Raw genomic sequence first — 19,350 nt, 5'->3', positions numbered from 1 at the left:
AGTTTGTTAATGCCATTATTTTCGGAGTTGGTGCTACACGTCCACTTTTAATGCCAGTATCGAAAGTGACGATGGCGATAACGCTTGCAAGGTAGTCAAATGTTTCATCTTAATATAAACATTCCTAATGAGCAGAATATATCGGGAATGATGTTTAAATGTAATGTAAAAACGATTTTCCAGAAAATACGGCTGTTCCTGCTTTACAAGTCGAAAAAGTAGCCATAAACTCGCATGTCAGCACATAAGTCGAGAGCACCAGTCAATAAGGCTGGTTAAAATGGCGCGCTTCGCATCGAAAATGTGGTTTAGGTGCCTCATCTGGCTGAAAGTTAAGAATTAACCATTTTATAGTGGGCTAGGCAGGTGTAACTGACAAAGCTGCATGCTTTTCTGCGTGTGGAATGGGAACGAGATTACACATTGCACGGGCGAATGAGTTGTGGCGAACTCAGTAGGTCGCGAATGGCAGTAAGACTAATGCCATTAAATTTATGCGTGTGGCACCACACGAATGCCATTAAAACTTAAGGCAGTAAGCACTTAATGGCATTAAATCTGTCCGTGTGGCACGGGTATTACACCGACGGTGTCAACGCAGCTCAGCTCACAAACAGGCGCTTAACAGTTGCGCGCCTAAAATAAACTGTCGTGCGCAGTATCCACACGTGTGTTGTTTTATAGGTGCTTGCGGGAAACAGATTGGCATCTGTTGATGCCGTGTGGCAAGTAGGATGGAGGCTCGATGTCGCATTTATGAATGTGCCACTGGGAGGGGCAGGCTGTGTGACAGTATGCACTAAGCGCTCCTAACACTTGAAACCTTACTCACAACATTAGTCGCAACCTTGCACTGGCCTTCTTGGCTGATGGGAACAATTGGCATATCTGATTTAGTTGGGCTTGGTGCAGGAATAATGCAGAGGTGGCAGTGTGGCAAGTAGGCAAGGTTTTCTTCCAGCGTGTCCACTTACTCCGATGTCGGCTCACTGGTTCTTAAAAATGTTCCTCTTAGAAGTTCCCAACATATGTGAACAAAAAAACATCACCATCCCGTGCACAACATTGTGCGATTAGAAGTTAACATGATCTTGTTCGTTCTGACCATGATTGTAAATGGCTGGGAGCCTCTTGCTTCGAATGTGTTTGCTCATAAGCTTGAAGATTGTATAGCTGTGCTTATTTACTGGACCACCTAGCTTTATTTTTTTTTTTCTCTCTTGCATTATACTGACCACGGGAGTGGTTCCAGTTTGCAATACCGCAGTGACTCTAGGTTAGTTCTGAAGTCAAACTTTGGTTGTCATTTCTTTACAAAAATATTAGTGAGGGAGCGCTCTTATTCTTTCTTGGAAGGAAACGAGCCAGTTGTGGCATTTTTTTTAGGGGTGTGTCTTGTGGTATACTCATGTTGGGAAAAGCCGGTATAGTTAGTCGCAAATATTAAGGTTAGATGAGATGTGTAGTATCACAGGAGCAAAAAAGACGGCGTAAGGGAAAGCACAGGAGAGATACACAGTCGCTGAGCGTAGTTTTGTTTTAACAAATAAAAAATTCATTCTGTTGTAATTAAGACAGTCAAGCAGCAAAATAGTGAAGTGCCAGGGATAGTTGAAGTCGAGTGGATGGCATCGATTGCAACTTTTTCTCGATTTGCTGCGGCGAAGTTTCTAGCTGGCCGGCGTTGTTGCGCCACATGTGGTTTTGCACCTCTGCCCCCGCCAGCTGCGTTTATCAACAAATACGTTGCGTTATCTCGGATGCTCCTCCACTCTTGCCCCCCAGATAGGCCACAGCTGTCTGCATTCAAAGCATTGCTCTCGCAGCCACGCATTTTGCTTACGCGTGCCGTTGGGGTGTTTCCCGAGCTCTTTTCTGTTCCCCCACTTGGAACCTTTCCAGAGCAGTGTGGAAACGTCCTGCACGTGTGTCTGGCACAAACCGGGTCGTGGGCTCCGTTTGTTGGATGCTCAGTGCCGCGTCACGGTTTTGAGCGCACGCGCTTTGTTGAGCTTTGCTTCTGTGCAGTCGGGTTGGGTAATTGTGTCTTTGTGCAGCTTGGTTGGTCAGCCCTGTTCGGCCCTTGCTGGCAGGGAATTTTGGCAATGCGTTGCCAAGGACGTACGTCTGCCGAGGTCGCTGTGTTTTGCTGTTCAACACTTTCGTACTGTTGCCTCTGTGCATCTAGTAGTCAGCGCAGTACTTCAGCGGCAAAAAAAATAAAAGTAGTTATATCTCATTCAGTCTCGGCTTGTGTCAAGCAGTTTTAATAAAAGTCGGGCTATAAAAACTGTGTGACCTGTCAGGGTAGTCAACCATAACCTCTGTTGTAGAATGCAGATGGAGGTTCTGATTGTGCAGTGTTGACAGCAGATTTTCATTCGAAGCTTCAGAAGATTTTATCTGCACATCTGATTACAAGACAGGCACACTTTTTTACAGAAACTTTTATGCACGGCATATTGAAAAAATATAAAGCTGTAAGTCTGTTTCAGTCTGTGGCTATACACTAGGAATAATTTTCCGCAGAGTAGTTCTTTTTCATGTTGTTTGCACGAATAATTGAAATTAATTTTACTGTTTTAAACTACCTCGTATTGCATTCGTTTAATTCAATTCTGAAATTGGAGGGCAAAGCTCAAGGCCGGTGTCCCCTCTTAAAAGGTGAACTTAGCTTCTGACGGCCTTCTGCATGACATTCTTGTTAACTGCAGGTTAATTGTGGATGCAAGTTTTATTCAAGTCATCAAGTTTTTGTTGTACTCTGATTTGTAGAACACTGCACCAGGACTTCAACATGGTGAAAACTTTTCCTTAATTTTTCCCGAGTGTCTTTTTGCCTCATTATCTGACCCCCTCACTATTAGTTTGCTCAGCGCATTTCGTGAAACCGCATGATACAGTCCCGGTATAGTGAATGGAAAAAAGAGGTAATTCTGTCCTCACTAGTCAAAAGTACGAATTGACTTGGTAAAAATTGTACATTTCTTACTTCACTTTTGTTAGCAACTTTATACTGAGTACATGCCACCCTTTGCTTATCTCGTCTCTTAAGGAATAATTATTATTCGCAGTTATTTTTAATGCTTTGTGTAGGGCATTTGAGCTTGACGCAGGAAAATGTGTATCTGTCATTCAGCGGTTAACTGCTTGTCAAGCAGTTACTGCCTCCTTGCGACCTCTGCGTTTTTTCAACAATGCCAGAACGATGCATTGACGCGTGGCCTGTTGTTGCAGGTGACAGGCGTCCATTGTCTGTCTGTTGTTAGGCACAGCTCATTTCTGACCTGTCAGATTTGGTTACTTCAAAAATTTGTGTGGGGTTGTTGTTGAGGATTGCTCTTCTGTTGGGTATTCTTCTTTTATTTTGAAAGTGATGCTCAGAGAATGCTATGGTCTGGTCCAGTTTGTTCATTTCTGCTTTCCAAGGCTGCTTTTTGAGGAACGATGAATTAGTTGGATGGCATTCCCGGTAAGTGTCATATGTATTCCTTGTTTGTCCGTATCTTTTTTTTTGCGAAAGTACATTTTCTGTTAGGATTTATGCTTTGAAGCCCTTTCTTGAAAACCATTGAATGATGAATTGCCTTACTCTTGATGGAGCCTTTTGTTAAAGGTGCGCTGAAGAGGAATCTGAACTCGTCTTTTTGCCGCGGGAACTCGATCTACACATCCCCAGTGTTCTTAGAAACTTCGATTTATTGCCCTGTGCGGCCGATTTCCCTAATTAAACAGTTGGCTCCAGTCTTTTTTTTTTTGAATTCCCCGCATAAGGTGGGAAGAGACAACCGACGCGTGGAGTGCCTTTCAGGTAGTCGCGTGGCGGCTTTGCTTTCGCTTTTATTTTGTTTCGTTTAGGCTTCCGTGAATAAATAGGTTTAGTCAGAGACAGCATAGCTGCAAATGTAGGCACACGGAAATAAAAATATGCATGGACTGTTTGCTTTCGCCGATCACGACGTATCACTCCGCCGATGGCAGAGCGGGAAGCCGCCCCGGGACTGGGTGAAAGGTTGGTCGACTCCTCCCACCATTTGCAGGGAATTAAAGAAAGAAGGCGGGAGCCCGGCGTTAATCCGATCTAAATTAGGGAAATAGGCCGCACAGGGCAATAATTCGAAGTTTCCAAGAATGCTCAGGACGTGTAGATTGAGTTCCAGCGGTAAAAATGTGAGTTCAGATTCCTCTTCAGCGCACCTTTAAGGCATCTCGTACCTTCAGATTTGCTGCTGTTTGAGGCTGGTTGCGTGAGGAGGTCTTTTGAGCTTTGCTTATGCTAGAGGAATGTCTCTGCTGAGTTATCGCGGAGGGGCTTCTCTGAACGTGTGTAATGAATGCCCTCAAACTTGCAATCGACAATGCAGTCTTAGTTGTGAGGTGACCGGTGACGCAGTTAGGGGAGTTCCCGGCCAGATTGCGGTGGCTGCAACCGCTTTCTTATCAGGTAGTGTTACAACTCATTGTTGCTGCCTCTTGCGTTATCGTCCAAGTGCGCTGCTCTCGAGACCAGACAATTGAGCACCATTTGTGCTGTGTAGTGATGCTTGTTTCAGGAGCTGATCTGTCTAGATGGCGCGTGCCAGGAAGCTGCTGTATTTGCGAGGTTGCAGTCGGGGTCTGAGTCTAGTGTAGCCGTCTGGACGTCGTAAACAGGATGTGGTATTCTTGCTTAGTTAACTTCTTAGTTGGTTTTTTCTTGTGGATGTTTGTTTTGTTATTGGAGAGCTTGTCTTATGAAGACTAAGCAGATGTTCTTTGGTAAAAAGAATGGTCCTGTTTACTTAGATCACTTATAAGAGGTCCTGCTGAGGATTATTACAGTCTTAATAATCTCCATAACGTTTCGCCCTGATTGGCAAATCTGACATTAGTTGTCATGTGGTTATGTTGTTCCTGATGATAATATTGATGCCTTTGCTGTTATGATTACTATTACAGTAATAGATGTAGCTTTTATATAATAGTAGTAGTACAGAATGTTCTTGTCTTTCTCAGGCTTCTGTGAGGTATTGGTTTGCTTGCAGTTATTATGTTCACCTCTAAAGTTGTAGTTGCAAATCATTCAGTCATTCTCAATGTTTTATTAAAGGGAAGCTGAAGAGATTTTCGAATTCATTAAGATGCTCACGTATGGATGCGGGAACCTTAAAAATCATGCGGGGGAAATTTTTTTCCAGATTAATCACTTAGGAGCGACGTAATCACCGTTTAAAATTGCGCGGTAGCTCCGCCCCTCGCTGCCCGCCGAGCGCTGCTGATGACACTGGCGATGCGAGCCCAAACCGGAAACCGTGGGGTGGTGACGTAAACATTGGTGTTCCGCCGCCTCGCAGCCTCCGCGACCGTGCTTGTCTCTGCGTGCGTGCCATCGTAAGCTGCTTCGATCTGCCGTGTGTTCCTGTATTTGTGCGTTTTTATGTTTGTGGTGACGTACAGAAACGTGTGCAGCATCGAGTGAAGCGGTGGACCACCATGCCGGCGTTCTGCGCAGCCTTCGGCTGCACTAACACCAGCGGCCGCGACGATGTGGTCTTTCATTATTTCCCGCAAAATAAGGAGCTTTCAGCGAGGTGGGTCGCTGCTGTGAAGCGAAGGGATTTCAAGCCCTCAAAGACTACAGTGCCATGCTCTGACCACTTTCGTGATGAAGACTATAACCAGAGCCTGTCGATAATACGTTCATTGGGCCTGTCAACAAAGTCAGCTCGACTGAAACCCGGCGCAATACCGCCTGTCTTCGCGCACAGGAGCTCGTCACCGCCACCGAGGCCAGCTTTCGCGAAAAGGAGGAAGCTCGAGGTAAGAATTTGTGTATTAACTCTATGAGAATTTGACTGCGCGAACCGGGGTTCTGTGTAGTGTATGGCGCGTAATTTCGTGGATGCAAGACTTTCGGTAGTAGTAAGATGAACGGCGCTTGAATGAGAACGTCAGGACGGCAGCAAACTGCAGCTTACAAAATCAGTGCTTTGCAGTTAAGCTTGCAGGAATGCATCATGCATCTCGTACAGCATTACTCATATCAGACCTCGGCCCTAAATTTTTTGGCTGTATAAAAATCTTAAACTGCTACTAATACTGCAAGAGGTGGAGCGACGCGAAGTGCGCCTCACAACCGGAGACTGCGCGCCGCGCGTGAGCAGAGAACTTCGTTCGGTGAGCGAGCTCGTGGAAAGACGTTATATGCAGCCTCTTTAATTAATTATGTTGGAGCTCAGATATTCTGGGATTCATGCGTAGCCCTTAGTGGCGAGAACATAGGGAGTAGTACGCGGCACATTTTTCTTCGTGCTCGGCGCGCCGAGAAAACTCTTTGCAGATGTTTCTGGTATACGGGCGCGTGGCGTTTCGTTTTCAGTTTGGTTTCGACTGGGGCCTCGCTGATAGCCGCCTCGTCAGCGCCCAATGTGCGCAGTCATGGCGCTTGCAGTCTGGCCCCAAAGCGTACACTTTCTTTTTTTTTTTTTGAGCGATCTACGTCGGACGCGCCCGCTGGCGCTGTGTTAGCGCGTGAAGTTGCCTGTCAGGGTGTAAGTTTTTAATGAGATTTTTTTTTTTTGGCTACAGTATTTGCAGGAGGTGCTCCAAATCTGCAAATACAACATAATATGAAAATAAAAATTTAATTAAGATATGCAGTTTAGTGAACTAATGGAAACCTTCTGCCTATTACTGGTGTATGCCATATCCCTCAATATAGCCCCAGGGATAAAATTAATACAAGGTTAGTTACCCATTTTTTAAAACAAATTTTGGACCTTCTAAAGAAACACCTGGTATATAATAAATGATCTCACTTTCCACAGAGCTCGCCAATCAACAAAATAGTTTGCGAAATAAACCAGAAGATTTTACTCATACTGAAGGACACTTTTGTTCTGTTTGCAACAATAACATCATATGGCTTATGCCTTTCAGGTCCTTGCCGAACTGCTGCAAGATCAAGACTGCACACCAGACGATAGTGCAAATCAAGACTGCATGGAAAATGACATCACACCTGGAGGCTGCGCACCAGACAGTCAAGAATGCACACCAAACAGCAGTACAAATCAGGACTGTGCAACAAGTCGAATGCCACTGGCAGATGCTGCTGAGGACCCTGCATCGAACTTTTCTAAAAGTGATGACAAGGCTGACAAGTCTGTTCAAGTTCTAATGCAGCCAATACCAGTAAAGTGTTCTGCCAGGAATACATTTATGATAACACATTTAGTCGTAAAAAATTGCCGAGTGCAGCATGGCTTCATACATTAATAATAGTAGTATATAATTGTACGCCACGTGTGCTACAGCCAGCCTTGCGACTCGGCCTGCTCGGTTGCAGCACGAGGCCATCGAGTTAGTGAAAAAAATCACTGGTCGCTTGATCTGAGAACAGCACGATAAAGGCGGGCGCAAACGGATGGAGATATTCCTACAAGGGCTTGCAGTATGAAGCAACTCGCCTAAACAAGGATTTCAATTTACTGCCAGATCCCATCTTGGCACGCAGAACGGGAGGCACACGTTTGTCACCTCGACAAGTTCTGCCGCAAAGCGCCGCGAACTTCTGTTTTACGCGTGCATTATGAACCGAGCCGGCACGCAGCGACCATGAAGCGATGCCAGCATAAAATTTGCGTGCAAAAAGAGCCTGATAACTTCTTGCGCATGTCAATGGTCTGTGAGAATTACAAGCAGATTTGCGGCAGCACCGACAAGCGGCAAGACAACAATGCCGACGATCGCATCCCGCTTACATTGCGTTAGGAAAATTTTGTGGAGCAGTGCTATACTACATTTGCTCGCTTAAAAATTAATTTATTGTATCTCTGAATGAAGTTTGGCTAGAAAAGTGTGCTTACTAAAAGACATTTCCAACACGTGGAGATGCTGACACTTCGCTTTCGTTCAAGCCAAAAGCGCTGCTTGCGCCAGCATCGTTGCTTCCTTGGAGCGGTTTGCTCTTTGCGATTGGTTCGTAAGCACATGTAGGGGATGACGCCAAGATCCTCCTGGTAATCTTCGATGTGTTCCATCGTGACATAAGCATCAAACCAACTGCCCGAACCACCGCGCGCCGCGCTTCTTGTACTACATCGGCGGCGACCGAGCCGGGCTCACCGAGCCAACGCCAGTGTTCACGTCACGAGGCGCCCAACCATTCACAGGCGGCAACGAGGCGCGCGAGCTGGCTCGAGGCTGCTGCTGCACTTTTCGCCAAAATAAAATAGGTTTGCGCTTTCCTTTGCCTAATTTGGATGAGAAATTCGAATTCCGAGGGTGGAAAACTGTAATGTGCATCTCTTCACTCAATTTTTTTGGGAAACCTTTCAGCATCCCTTTAAGTAAAATTGGTCGTGAGGAAGGTGGATGTGGTATTCTTGCCTAGTTAACTTCTTCGTTTCTTTGTCTTGCGCATGTTTGTTTTGTTGTTGGACAGCTTGTCTTGTGAAGGCTAAGCAGATGTTCTCTGGTAAAAAGATTGGCTCTGTTTACTTATAGTGTATTGATAAATGGTCGTGGTGAGAATTATTAGTCTTAATACATAACGTCGCACCTTGATTGCAAATCTTGCATTAGTTGTCATGTGGTTGTGTTGTTCCTGATGATAATATTAATGCCTTTGCTGTTATGATTGCTATTACAGTAATAGGTGTGACTTTTATATAATAGTAGTAGTACAGAATGTTCTTGTCTTTCTCAGGCTTCTGTGAGGTATTGGTTTGCTTGCAGTTATTATCTTCACCTCTAAAGTAGTAGTTGGAAATCATTCAGTCATTCTCGATCTTTTGTTAAGTAAAATTGGTTGTGAAAAAGCTGAAGGCATAGTAACTTTATTACTTTATTTGTGGACATCTCAACCACGCCAAGGGGTAAGGAATGAAAGAGTGAGTGAAAGGGGGAAGAGAGAGCAAGGTGCCATAGTGTCGAGATTTGCATGAATTTCAACCACTTGGGGTTAAGACAAGATTTGATTGCACATTGTCGTGCTCTGCAACTGAACGCTGCAATGATTAAGCCATTGTGGTAGGACTATTGATGCTATGAGAGTGGTGGATTCTGTGCCTTCCTATCTTCCGCTTTACTTTGTGAGGAAGGTGTGTTTCCCATTGGATCATGAATAAGGTGTGGCGACCCTACGTGTTAGGGACTGCCCAAAGACAGCTGCTTTAATGTGGTCAGCATCAAGTTCCAATTAAATTTAAAGCACTTTAATTAAGAGGAAGCAATGCAGGTTTTTCTTGATTGATTTTGCACACTTGTGCACTGCATGCACACTAAGCTTAAGCTTAAGCACTAAGGTGGTTAAGATAAGAACGGGAGACTGCATAACTGCAGGGATCCATGCAGCTTTCCAAGCTTTATTTTTTTTATTTATACCTTCAAGATTGCATGTAGTATTAGATAGGATGGGCCTAATAGGTCGCAGTACATAATAGGTCCAAGTTTGACGTCGCAGGTGGACAGCTGAATATAAGTGCTTCAAGTTTAATTTTAAGTATTTCAAAAAGGTATTAACTTATGAATTCACTTTTTTTTTTTCATGCTGGAACACTTGTGCTTTTACATACCAAAGTGTACACTTAGGTGTGTGTTATTTCCTGTAGAAAAGTACGCATGTTAAACGTGTGTACATGCAGTAATGTGCGACAAGTCTTATAATAGCCGTTGACCCCTTGATACCCTGCGCCCTTTGACATTTGCCAGGACCAGCTCCTTGAACTCTTGAAGAGGGGAAAAAAACTTGAACTTTCCCATGATGTGCCTTTCCTTTTTCTTCGTCTTGTCGGCTTCCCGGAGGTTTACACAGAACTAACGTCATATCAGAAGTGTGGGTGCCAACTGATTGCTTTGCACTGGAGAGCTCTTAGCGGATGATAAGGACGGGGGGGTAAAAAATGGGTCTGCGTGGTTTATCGGAAGTGCTTGACAGGAAATGTAGCCTCTGATGGATTACACCGTTTCAGTTGACTCTGTGATATCACTTCGTGCCAGGAAACGGCCCTTCTGTTTTGCGACGCAAAGTGAGATATCTTGCAACATTCAGCGAGAGACGAAAAAGCAAAACTTTGCAGAAGTGCAGCGTTATGGCTGTACCAGATGTCAAAGCGAGGAAACCTGTTGCTTTGGGTTTGGTATTGCAAGCTTTAATTGTAGGCATTGCGGGTGTTAAGAGGGTTCACCAGTGGCAGTGTCCATAGGAAATACATGGGAACTTTCAGAAGCTATACCGTGTCTAAACATGGCTCGATTTTCATGAGGTTTGTGGCAGCGTTTTCGTCTTTAGTGAATAGAGGAAATGTTGCGGACAGATTTTATTGTTTAAGTTTCATTTTTTTACCAATTAGACGCAAAGTTCCAGAAAAATGGTGCTTTTAGATATGTCGAACTTTCATGTCATCTTGGGAAAAAACTAAGCCAAATATCAAAATTTCGTCCGCAACATTTCCTCCGTTTTTCTTTCTTGATTGTTAAGCCGCAATTTTTATCCATATCGAACCAAGTGTTTGTATTTTACAGGCTCTGAAAGTTGTGTATGTATTTTCAGCGGGGATTTGAATTTCGTGCTAAAATTTTACTAGTGCGATGTGGCTCCACCTGGCGACAAATTATTTTGTCGCTACTACACTCTGCCACCAACTTCTTGCTTGTCTGTGTTCGTGCGCACACTTTTTTTTTTTACAACCTGGACGAACTTGATTTCTTTCTTTCCTTTTTTTCTTGCTTGGGCTGTATTTCGAAAGGATTCTTCTTTTCTTTTTTTGTCGAGCTTGTGGTGCGAAAAGGAAGCGGGATGCAAAGCCACACCCAAAAGCACCTCACCCCCCACCCACCCCTCCCGCAGCACACACAGTAAGGCATTGTTCGCACCAAAGCACACGTGAGTCGAGTTATCGGGTCAAAAACCAGTTACTGGGTTCACGTAAACGCGCCGTGTCGAGTCAAGAGTCAAGGGATCGGGGGTTGACTTATCTCCACCCTGCCCTGATGTGCTTGTGAACGCTGCCGGGCCGAAAAAACGGAGGGGAGAGGATAAATGCAAACTTGTTTTTCACTTGCGCTGTCGCACCTCTGAAGCAGCGGTGGTGTGCCTCAATCTTGGCAGTGTTGTAGGCGTTACCGAAAAAAAGTTACTAAATACGTTACTCGTTACACTAAAAAAAAAGAACGCGTTACCGCCCTACGTTACCCACAAAAAACGGTAACGCGTTACCGTTACCGAAAAAAACTATCGCACGTTACTTTGCTGTTACTCCATGGCAATAAATTTTATTGAGTGCGTCTTCGCTGTAAGAACTGAAGATAACAATTTTATAAAGCTCACACTTCATTTAATTCCAACTTCACAAAGAAAACATAGCTGAACTCAACAACTCTACAGTAATTTTGGTGTGCTTCTGCTTACGAAATTACGCGGAGATTGTGTAGCAATAAAGAAATGCTTACATGTCATAGTTCCGGAAAAAATATATTAGCGCACATAAAATTTTTTTTTTTACTTGAACCTGCATAATTACCGCAAAAATGTGAGTGTTTACGTCAAGGTGTTCGAGGTCAGCTTCGCTCGCTTAGGAACTCAATAACCTGAAACGTAGCCGCAATTGCAGATAGAAACAGCAGGTTGACTGCAATCCCCTTTTCTGTGCTGTACCATTGTATTCTTTCGACGGCTCTCTTGGGGCCATCCTGAAGTAAACTGGCGACATTCATGAGTTTGCTCAGAAGAGGGAATGCGAGTGTGTCGCGTGGGAACGAGACCTTTTGGCTGGAAAACAAGCTTACGCAGAAACTGACTTACAGATTTCTACAAATGTTCCATTGATGGCTCGGCATGCATCCACTCTTTAGAGTTGTGGATGTGAGTGGTTTGGGGGTGAAGACAAGTGTGTGACTGCGTGTTCGTGCTTTTTTTTTTAGTTGAGTGCGTCGTCAAGGGCAGGTGTTTTTTGCCATGCATGCGAGCCGCAACAATGGTCGTCGAGAACACCGGTACATTTTGTTTATTTGCAACATCATTTTCGGCGTTTGTTTTTCTTTAATAAGGGGCGGAGGGGGACAATTTAAATAAAAAAGTAACTAGTAACGTGACACTTCACGTTACCGAAAAATGTTAACGTAAGTACGTGACCCGTTACAGTTCCCAAATGGTAACTATAGTACGTCACTAAGTTACCGAAAAAAGTAACGCGTTACCGACAACGCTGAATCTTGGATGCTACCACTGCTCGCTCGCAATGCGGTGCTGGACGCTTGGTGTCACTGCTTATGAACCGGTCTCGACTAGCTAAAATCGAGTTGATGTATATACGCGTCGGTCGAGTTGGATTGACTTCCCTCAGCCCGACCCCCGACTCAACCTGGCGTTACTGGTTCATGTAAACAGAGCTAAGCAAGCACTCGCTTATGCAATGCCAAAGTTTCCGTTCAGTCACCATGCATAGCTACACGACGCTCTCGGTGCTTTTGCAAACCCCACTTCTCGTCCTTTTAAGTTTCATCCAATTTTGATTTGCGTGGTGCCTTGTTGGTGCTGAGAAGCGGAAGATGGGTGTTCGGCGCTGGGAAACCTCGTACGAGACTAGGCAAAGTAAGCTACAGGCTGTCACTACAACCGAGGACATGCTTCTGTAGCTATGTAAGGAAGGCTACGCGGGAATGGGAAGAAAACCAGTTATAAGGCCTTGTGCTAGGAGCTCGATCCTTTCTTTCCTTTTATTTAGAGACTGACTACATAGGTGTTAAACACAATGGAACCTTTTCCGGGTAATGTCCTGCGGATGCACCAAGCCTCTCTTCCGCCATTTTAACTGACCACACCTGTCTGCTCGGGCGAAACCAGTAACCCCACCCTAACATTGTAAAAGAATTTTCGCAGAAAAGACTCAAGGAAGCTTAGGCAACCCAAACCGGAAACGCTACATTGGTGGGTTACTGGGAAATGGTCCATTGTATGACCCCCCACATCCTTCTGTGCTCAATGGCTTGATATGGGTTAACTTTTTTGTGCTTCGGTCCCCAGAACCTTGGCCGCATACCTACAGAAAATTCTGGGTCTACTTTTTGTACGCGGAAGAACGAATACTTTCGTGTCGCGGTCAAGGGTCGCGGTGTAGTTTACACACCTGGAGGGGCAATAGAACTTCCCTCCTTTTTGGGGTACTCAGGTGCTGCCATCTATCGACAGAAAAAGTTCAAATCTGAGTTGCCTTGTAGCTGGTGAGCCCTCTTAAGGGCAAATGGGAAGTTCTCTTTGGTAAGAGAGGTTTAGCTTTCTCAATGTGCTGGTTTGTCCTAGTTATGTGCCCTGTCTCAGAGCACCTTTACAGTGATGAGTGCATTGTTATCTCTGGAGGCTTTGAATCGTTATAATGGGCTTTCTACTAAATCATTTATATATTCTAGAGGCCCGTGTGCTGTGCGATGCCAGAACACATTAAAGAACCCCAGGTGGTCGAAATTTCCGGAGCCCTTCACTGCGGCGTCCCTCATAGCCTGAGTCGCTTTGGGACGTTAAACCCCAATAAACCAACCAACCATTCATATACTCAGGTACTTTCTGCCTTTCCTTGGCACCAGGAAAATGCCTGTGCTCCAAAGTAAAAGGTGTTTTGCTTCAGTGACATTGAAACATTGTTTTCAAATTGGCGTTTGAAAGCGTTGCTGGTGTAGAACTAAGATTATCGTGAATTTTTATGACGCAAGGTAATCTGAGGCATAAGAGCACCATGGCACGAGATATTTTAGTCTTCTCAAGGCGGGGTCAAAGACCCATTTCCCAAGCATTTCACCCTATAGAAGCCGACCACCAGACCAGAGGAAAAGTTGAGAATTAAATAGGATTTTTTTCTGTCGTTCTGAAGTAGCTTACCATTGCGTAGATTCTTTCTTGCAAATCAATGTTTGAACCATCCCAGAGGTACTGTAGCCTTTTTTATTTTTTAAGAATTTGTAGAGATGAAAATACAAGCTTGCTCGTCTCCGTGCGTTCATGAGCGACAAACACAGTTGCCTAGAGCCAGTACACATTTCTTGTTGTTCCTTTCGCTCGCTGAGCTGTTCATTAGTTTTCCGTGAAGGTAAAGTTAACGAACTAGGTTCGCAGACAAAGCGAACTAATTATACGGAAGAAGTTTTGCTTTTTCCTGTTTGTGCGTTTGTCCCTGCATGCCTGAGCGAATTAAACAAAAAACTTGAAACGAGATTCTCAGCCCGGCAAGCTGCATAGTCCTGGCCGGTGGCCTGCCCCGATTTTGCGACACAACCCGCTACTACATTCAGCGTATCGTGGGTCGGCACACGCACACACACATCTGGCCGTGGCATCCGAGGGGGTTTATTCTTGTCTCTGGGGGGGGGGGGGGGGGGGGGGGGGGGGGTATTCAAGAGGTGCTGCGGTTGGCGGGAAGAAGACTCCGAGTGGGCGTGTGCGTACGATCTCCTGCCACTCATTGTGGCCCTGACTCTACGCCATTCCTGCTTTCTATTCCGAGACCCGGGTGTCCTTTGTTGTTTCTGGGCGTGTTTGTTTTTGTCTTTTTTTTTCCTTTCTCTGTGCGTTTGTTCTGTTCGCTTGTGCCGCAACCTTAGGGACTGCCGGCCTTTCATGGTCGTGGCGAGCGACGCGGGAAAGGGGTCGATTTGGTTTAATGTCGTTAAGGGATCAACTCGTTTTTGTAGTGTTAGCTGGTATAGTTAGACATCAGCCCCCTCTGAGATATTGTGTTCGTGGTCTCCATGAAATGATGTCCGAGTTTGTTGTGGCGTTGACCCACGCTGCAACTTGTGTCACGTTACGTTAACCTTTTGAGTGCCAGGTATATCGGGAGAACCTGCACTCTGCGGGCCGTTTTTTTTTTCTCCCCTATTTTGAAATACCCATTTTGGACTAAATGCACAACTCGAGGGTTTATAGGGAATGGTGGATAATGTAGGGCCTGTTTCTTACCTTAACACAGCATTTGTTCCCAAGAAAACATACACTGATAAATGAGAAATATAATATTTCATTTTCGAAAGATACGTCAACACATATAATGCTATGACAGGTTACAAGCAAAAAAGAGGACACAAAGACTGAAGACACGGCAGGACGAGCGCAAACGCTAGCCCATCAACAACTCTTGCTGACGTGTACACATTTTTAGGTTTACATTTACCGAGTTGTGAGCAATGAAGAGCCGTAGTTGTGCGTGCTTGAGCAATTTGCTAGGGCGGTATTGTTCAGAACAGGGAACAACGCATAGCAATACGTTTTAGGTCAAACATGGAGAGTGTGCTGTGAACTGCACCGCAGCGAATACAAGAGCCAAACATGCCGTCTATCTATGATGCTTCATGTGAACTTGATTTTTAACAAATGGTGAACAGGTGGCAGGTCATATCCGATATTGTTTTTTGAACCCAAGTAAACCCTGGACTTGTAACGAGTGAGTGCAAGATGAAACAAGTATTCTCAATTGTTGCTAGGGGTGTTGCATAGGGTTTGCATCCCTTCAGCTTTTTTTTTTTACTCAGCTTATGAGTTGACTGTGATTTTATTTGGGCATTTATAAGTGCAGCAAAATGGTACTGGAAGAGCTAATGTCACTGTGAGTGTGCAAATATTACAGCTGAAAAATATAGCCACACCTTCCATTGATTTTTGACAACCTAGACCACAATTCCATCCAAGTCGTTCAGGGCTGCATTGAGCTGATAACACTTCTCGCTTGTTTGTGGCCCAGTTAGTGCATTGTTTAGCTGTGCAGGTTGGTAGCTCATTATTGCGCATTTTAGAAATGGTAATTTCAAGCAGTAAATTAATCATTTTTAAATGTGCATTCTAGGTTGATTAACGGTGTGCAAAGTCATATTTGTAACTGCTGTATTGAAGATTTGCTGGTGTTACGCTACTGTAATAGCAAGCTGCTCGAAAAAACTTTAGGGCACCTGGTTATTGGACAGGGAGTGTGGTTAACCATTGTCTAAGGGATAATGGAGGCATCTCTACCAAATTTTCGTTAGTAAAAATCAATTTCTTGGCCCTTCATGGCTATGCCGATGTTTGTGCAGTAGCCACATGGGCTTGTTGCTGAGCAAATTTGATATGAGAATGGAACATCTTGATATCCCGCTATTAGGCTCAATCTCACGATGTCTGTATCACAAAAGGGCTCTGTGTTCACTTCTTTTGAAGTGAATTGTGAAGTAAATTGCGAATTTAATTGTGGCGCAGCCTTGCCTCAACGGTGCTCTACCGAAAGAAAGTTTCCGGCCATGGGGGTCGCATTTCAATGCCGGCTAAATGCTAGAGACCCACGCACTGTGCAATGTCAGGGCACACTAAAGAACTCCAGGAGGTCGAAATTATCCACAGCCCGAGTCACTTTGGGATTTTAAACCCCATTTATCTAAACTGAAAAAAGCATTGACACCATTGCAGTTTGTTATGAAAATGGCAAGCGACGGTTATGCCTGTACTTTTATTTCTGTCATTTGCTAGCCTATAAAAGCTCCATTTTCAGTGAAAGTGGTCTCTTTGTCATTGCAATCCAGCAATCTATTGATGTAGGACTACCTCAGTTTGAACTCACTGTGCCTCAAGGAGAGCATGGCTAGTGTGCAACTCTTAAGGAAACTTAGTCTCTGGAGTTCCTGTCGAGTTACTCTGGAGTTCCGGGATGATAGGGCTGGAGAGGATTGCATCCACGCCTGAAATTCGGGTGATAAGAGAGCTGCTTTCAGAAAAAAAGCTTAGCTTCTGTGCTGCATATCTGAACCTCCCCTGCTTGTTCAGCATTTGCCTGCCTGACAGGCTGTTTTTGTCAATAAGGCAGCAGAAAGCTCGGTCACTTTCTGGTCGTTTCCGTTCCTCTCCATGCCTTGTAAGGTTTAAGCTTGTTCCCCGTACAGCTGCTGCCTGTTGTTGCTAGGTTGTTGTCTTTCAAAGATCGTCACCTCCGCAAGTTTGTTGGCTCCGGCGCAACTTTGTCGAACAAAAACTTGGCACGTTTCTCAGAGCCCAGCTGTGGGGCACCTGTCAATTGCCATTTGTTTAGCTGCGTTCGTTTTTTGTTTTTATATGTTGGCGTGTGACGTCTCTCCTTGCCAGGTGATGCAAGACCTGAAGGTTCTTGCATCATTTGTTTATGCAACGCGGTGTATTGACGGCTGGCAGCTTCGCCTCTGAGGGCTGCCTTGAATGGGCTGTGTCGGAAAGGTTGTTGGCATAAAGGTCATGTTGCCTCTGTCCGTGCCGATATTCTCCGGCCAAAGCGCATTTTAGCTTGACAAGGGGACATTTGTGTATACTCTGTTTCATACATAGCAGACAACGCTGCGGAGGTTGCTGAAGTAGTGCGTCCGTGAAACCATATTACTCTGCCACATATCATTCGTTTTTCTCGAAACTCCGGTCATTGTTTGGACAAATACAAAGAGCAGTATAAAACGATGTGGCAACATTGAAAGTCACGGTCGAAGCTGTGAGGCGCTCAATGTTCAGGCTCTCTGGCCATAATTTTCACGGAGAGTGAACTACTTTTTGGGAGCGGATTTAGCAGAAGCGATTCGCCCTACCAACCGCGTATCATACCGCCACGTGTACTTTTTGCTTCTCGAAGTCTCGACGAGACGCAGGACGAAAATGTGGTAAGAGGTAAAACGAAGTCCAGGAGGTGCCAGTCACGGCACTTAAGATTTGTCGCTATGAAATATGTTTGTGTTCGCTTTGGCTGTATGGTGAACTACTTTTCGCTTGCGGACCTAGCCTGTGCGAACAGGCGCACTAGCTTTGGCAGCGTTGCCTGCTGTGTATGAAACGGAGTATAGAGTCTAGAAGATCACTCCACTTTAAACTTCTTGGCCTCGGAAAATTGTCAGATCTGAGTGAATCAGTACAGGCGTTTTCATGTTGCGGATACCAGTTTACTAACATTCTTCAAGTTTAAAGCATATAATAAGAGTTGTATCAGTAGTTCTTAGGTATGAGGCTTTGTCTTGAAGGCTAACGATTAAACTAAGGGCTGTGCATTAAGGTACACAAAGGAAGTGAGATCAGGATACTGAAAGAGCAGTGTAGATTGTGGAGTGAACTTTAGTTAAATTGTATCGCGACCGAAATGCAGTAGATGAGACATACTTGTCCGAATTGTAACACAAGGAAAGGGGAATCTCGTTATTTTTTAGGTTAACAGACTAGGTTCTAAGGGAAAGGAAGCACATTTGTGGGCAGCAGGTGTTCGATGCAAACGCTCGAGAAATATTGCCGCGAGGGTTGGGGCAAGTTAACAGTTCTTAAGCTCATTTCACGCACTTGGAACAACAGACAAAAGTTGTGCGTTTGGAGAAGCCAGAGGCGAGGGATCAAAAGGTTGCTGGCAACATTGTGTCGGCAGTGCGGTCTCATTATCTTCATTTGTCGCTATCTCCGCAGGGTGGCAACAATGCGGGGCACACGGTTGTCGTGGAGAGTGTCTGCTATGACTTCCACCTGTTGCCGAGCGGGCTGACCAACACCAAATGCACGGGTGTTGTTGGTGAGTTCAACCGCATCAGTGTCGTCTTGTTCTGCAAAGAGTTAGCCTGTGGAAAGACACGGGAGGCTCGTCTACCACTGGAAGCTGCACTGTCCGGCTGTTAAAAACTGTGATTTAAAATTAACTAAAAACCTGGTTGACAGTTAACATATGCAATTGAACCACTCTATAACAGACAAGTACTGGAGAGGAGTTTTTGTCAGTTATATGAGAGGTCTTTTGTGAGCAGGGTTTCGTGTTTTCATTACTTACCAATCTCTCGCCATGTTTGTGTTGTTGTCCAGTTGCTAGGAGTTCCACAATAGCTTGTTCGCAGTAGTTTCACTTAGCGGAAAATGCGACTGTTCACTTCCGTCTGATTGGCATGTGTCAATGCGCCTTCTAATGCACTGAAGCTGCACTTGCTGGCAATCTGTGTTGACAGCGTTTTTTTGCAGAACAGTAGTACACTTAGCCCTCGGTAACTTGAAGTTGTAAATATGGAAAATTTCAAGATAAGTGGAGTTCAGGGATATGAAAAGTACCAAAATGTTTTTGATTTGCTGATTGGGAATTGTAAAAATTTAAGCCTTCTGTGCAGTGTTATTTTGTAGAGAAAGCTCTTTTACGCAAAACGGGCAATTAATTATATAAGGAGACCCATGTAGCGGCACTGTAGTGCACGAAGCACAACTGATTAAGAGCGCACCTGCTTTGAGTGCGTGATCACATTGCAGTCATTCCTCGTCAAAACGCCAAAGTGGGGGAGATAGGGTGGCCAATAAAGTGAGTGACAAGTCTCACTTATTTCCGATTGTCTATTACCTCCTTGTTTCTTGTAACGGGGTTTAGCTGTATATACCCAGTG

At 44.8% G+C, this 19,350-nt stretch overlaps 1 protein-coding gene and 1 long non-coding RNA gene across 2 annotated transcripts in view; both read left to right on the top strand.

Moving 5' to 3' along the window:
- Nucleotides 1-19,350, top strand: part of Adss (adenylosuccinate synthetase) — a 52,811-nt gene that overhangs the window by 7,843 nt on the left and 25,618 nt on the right. Inside the window, exon 2 of the mRNA XM_089561310.1 lies at nucleotides 18,401-18,503. Coding sequence (XP_089417436.1) covers nucleotides 18,401-18,503 — 103 coding nt within the window. The remainder of the gene's footprint in view (nucleotides 1-18,400; nucleotides 18,504-19,350) is intronic.
- Nucleotides 4,667-10,246, top strand: LOC149330673 (uncharacterized). Its single transcript, XR_016285712.1, has 2 exons — nucleotides 4,667-5,799; nucleotides 6,919-10,246. It is a non-coding gene; the product is annotated as an uncharacterized LOC149330673 (long non-coding RNA).

The sequence above is a fragment of the Amblyomma mixtum genome, chromosome 9, assembly GCF_055824585.1.
Source record: "Amblyomma mixtum isolate Tamu chromosome 9, ASM5582458v1, whole genome shotgun sequence".
NCBI classification, from domain to species: Eukaryota; Metazoa; Arthropoda; class Arachnida; order Ixodida; family Ixodidae; genus Amblyomma; species Amblyomma mixtum.
Note: the sequence above shows the minus strand (reverse complement) of the source record. Positions and strands in the feature narration are given on the sequence as shown.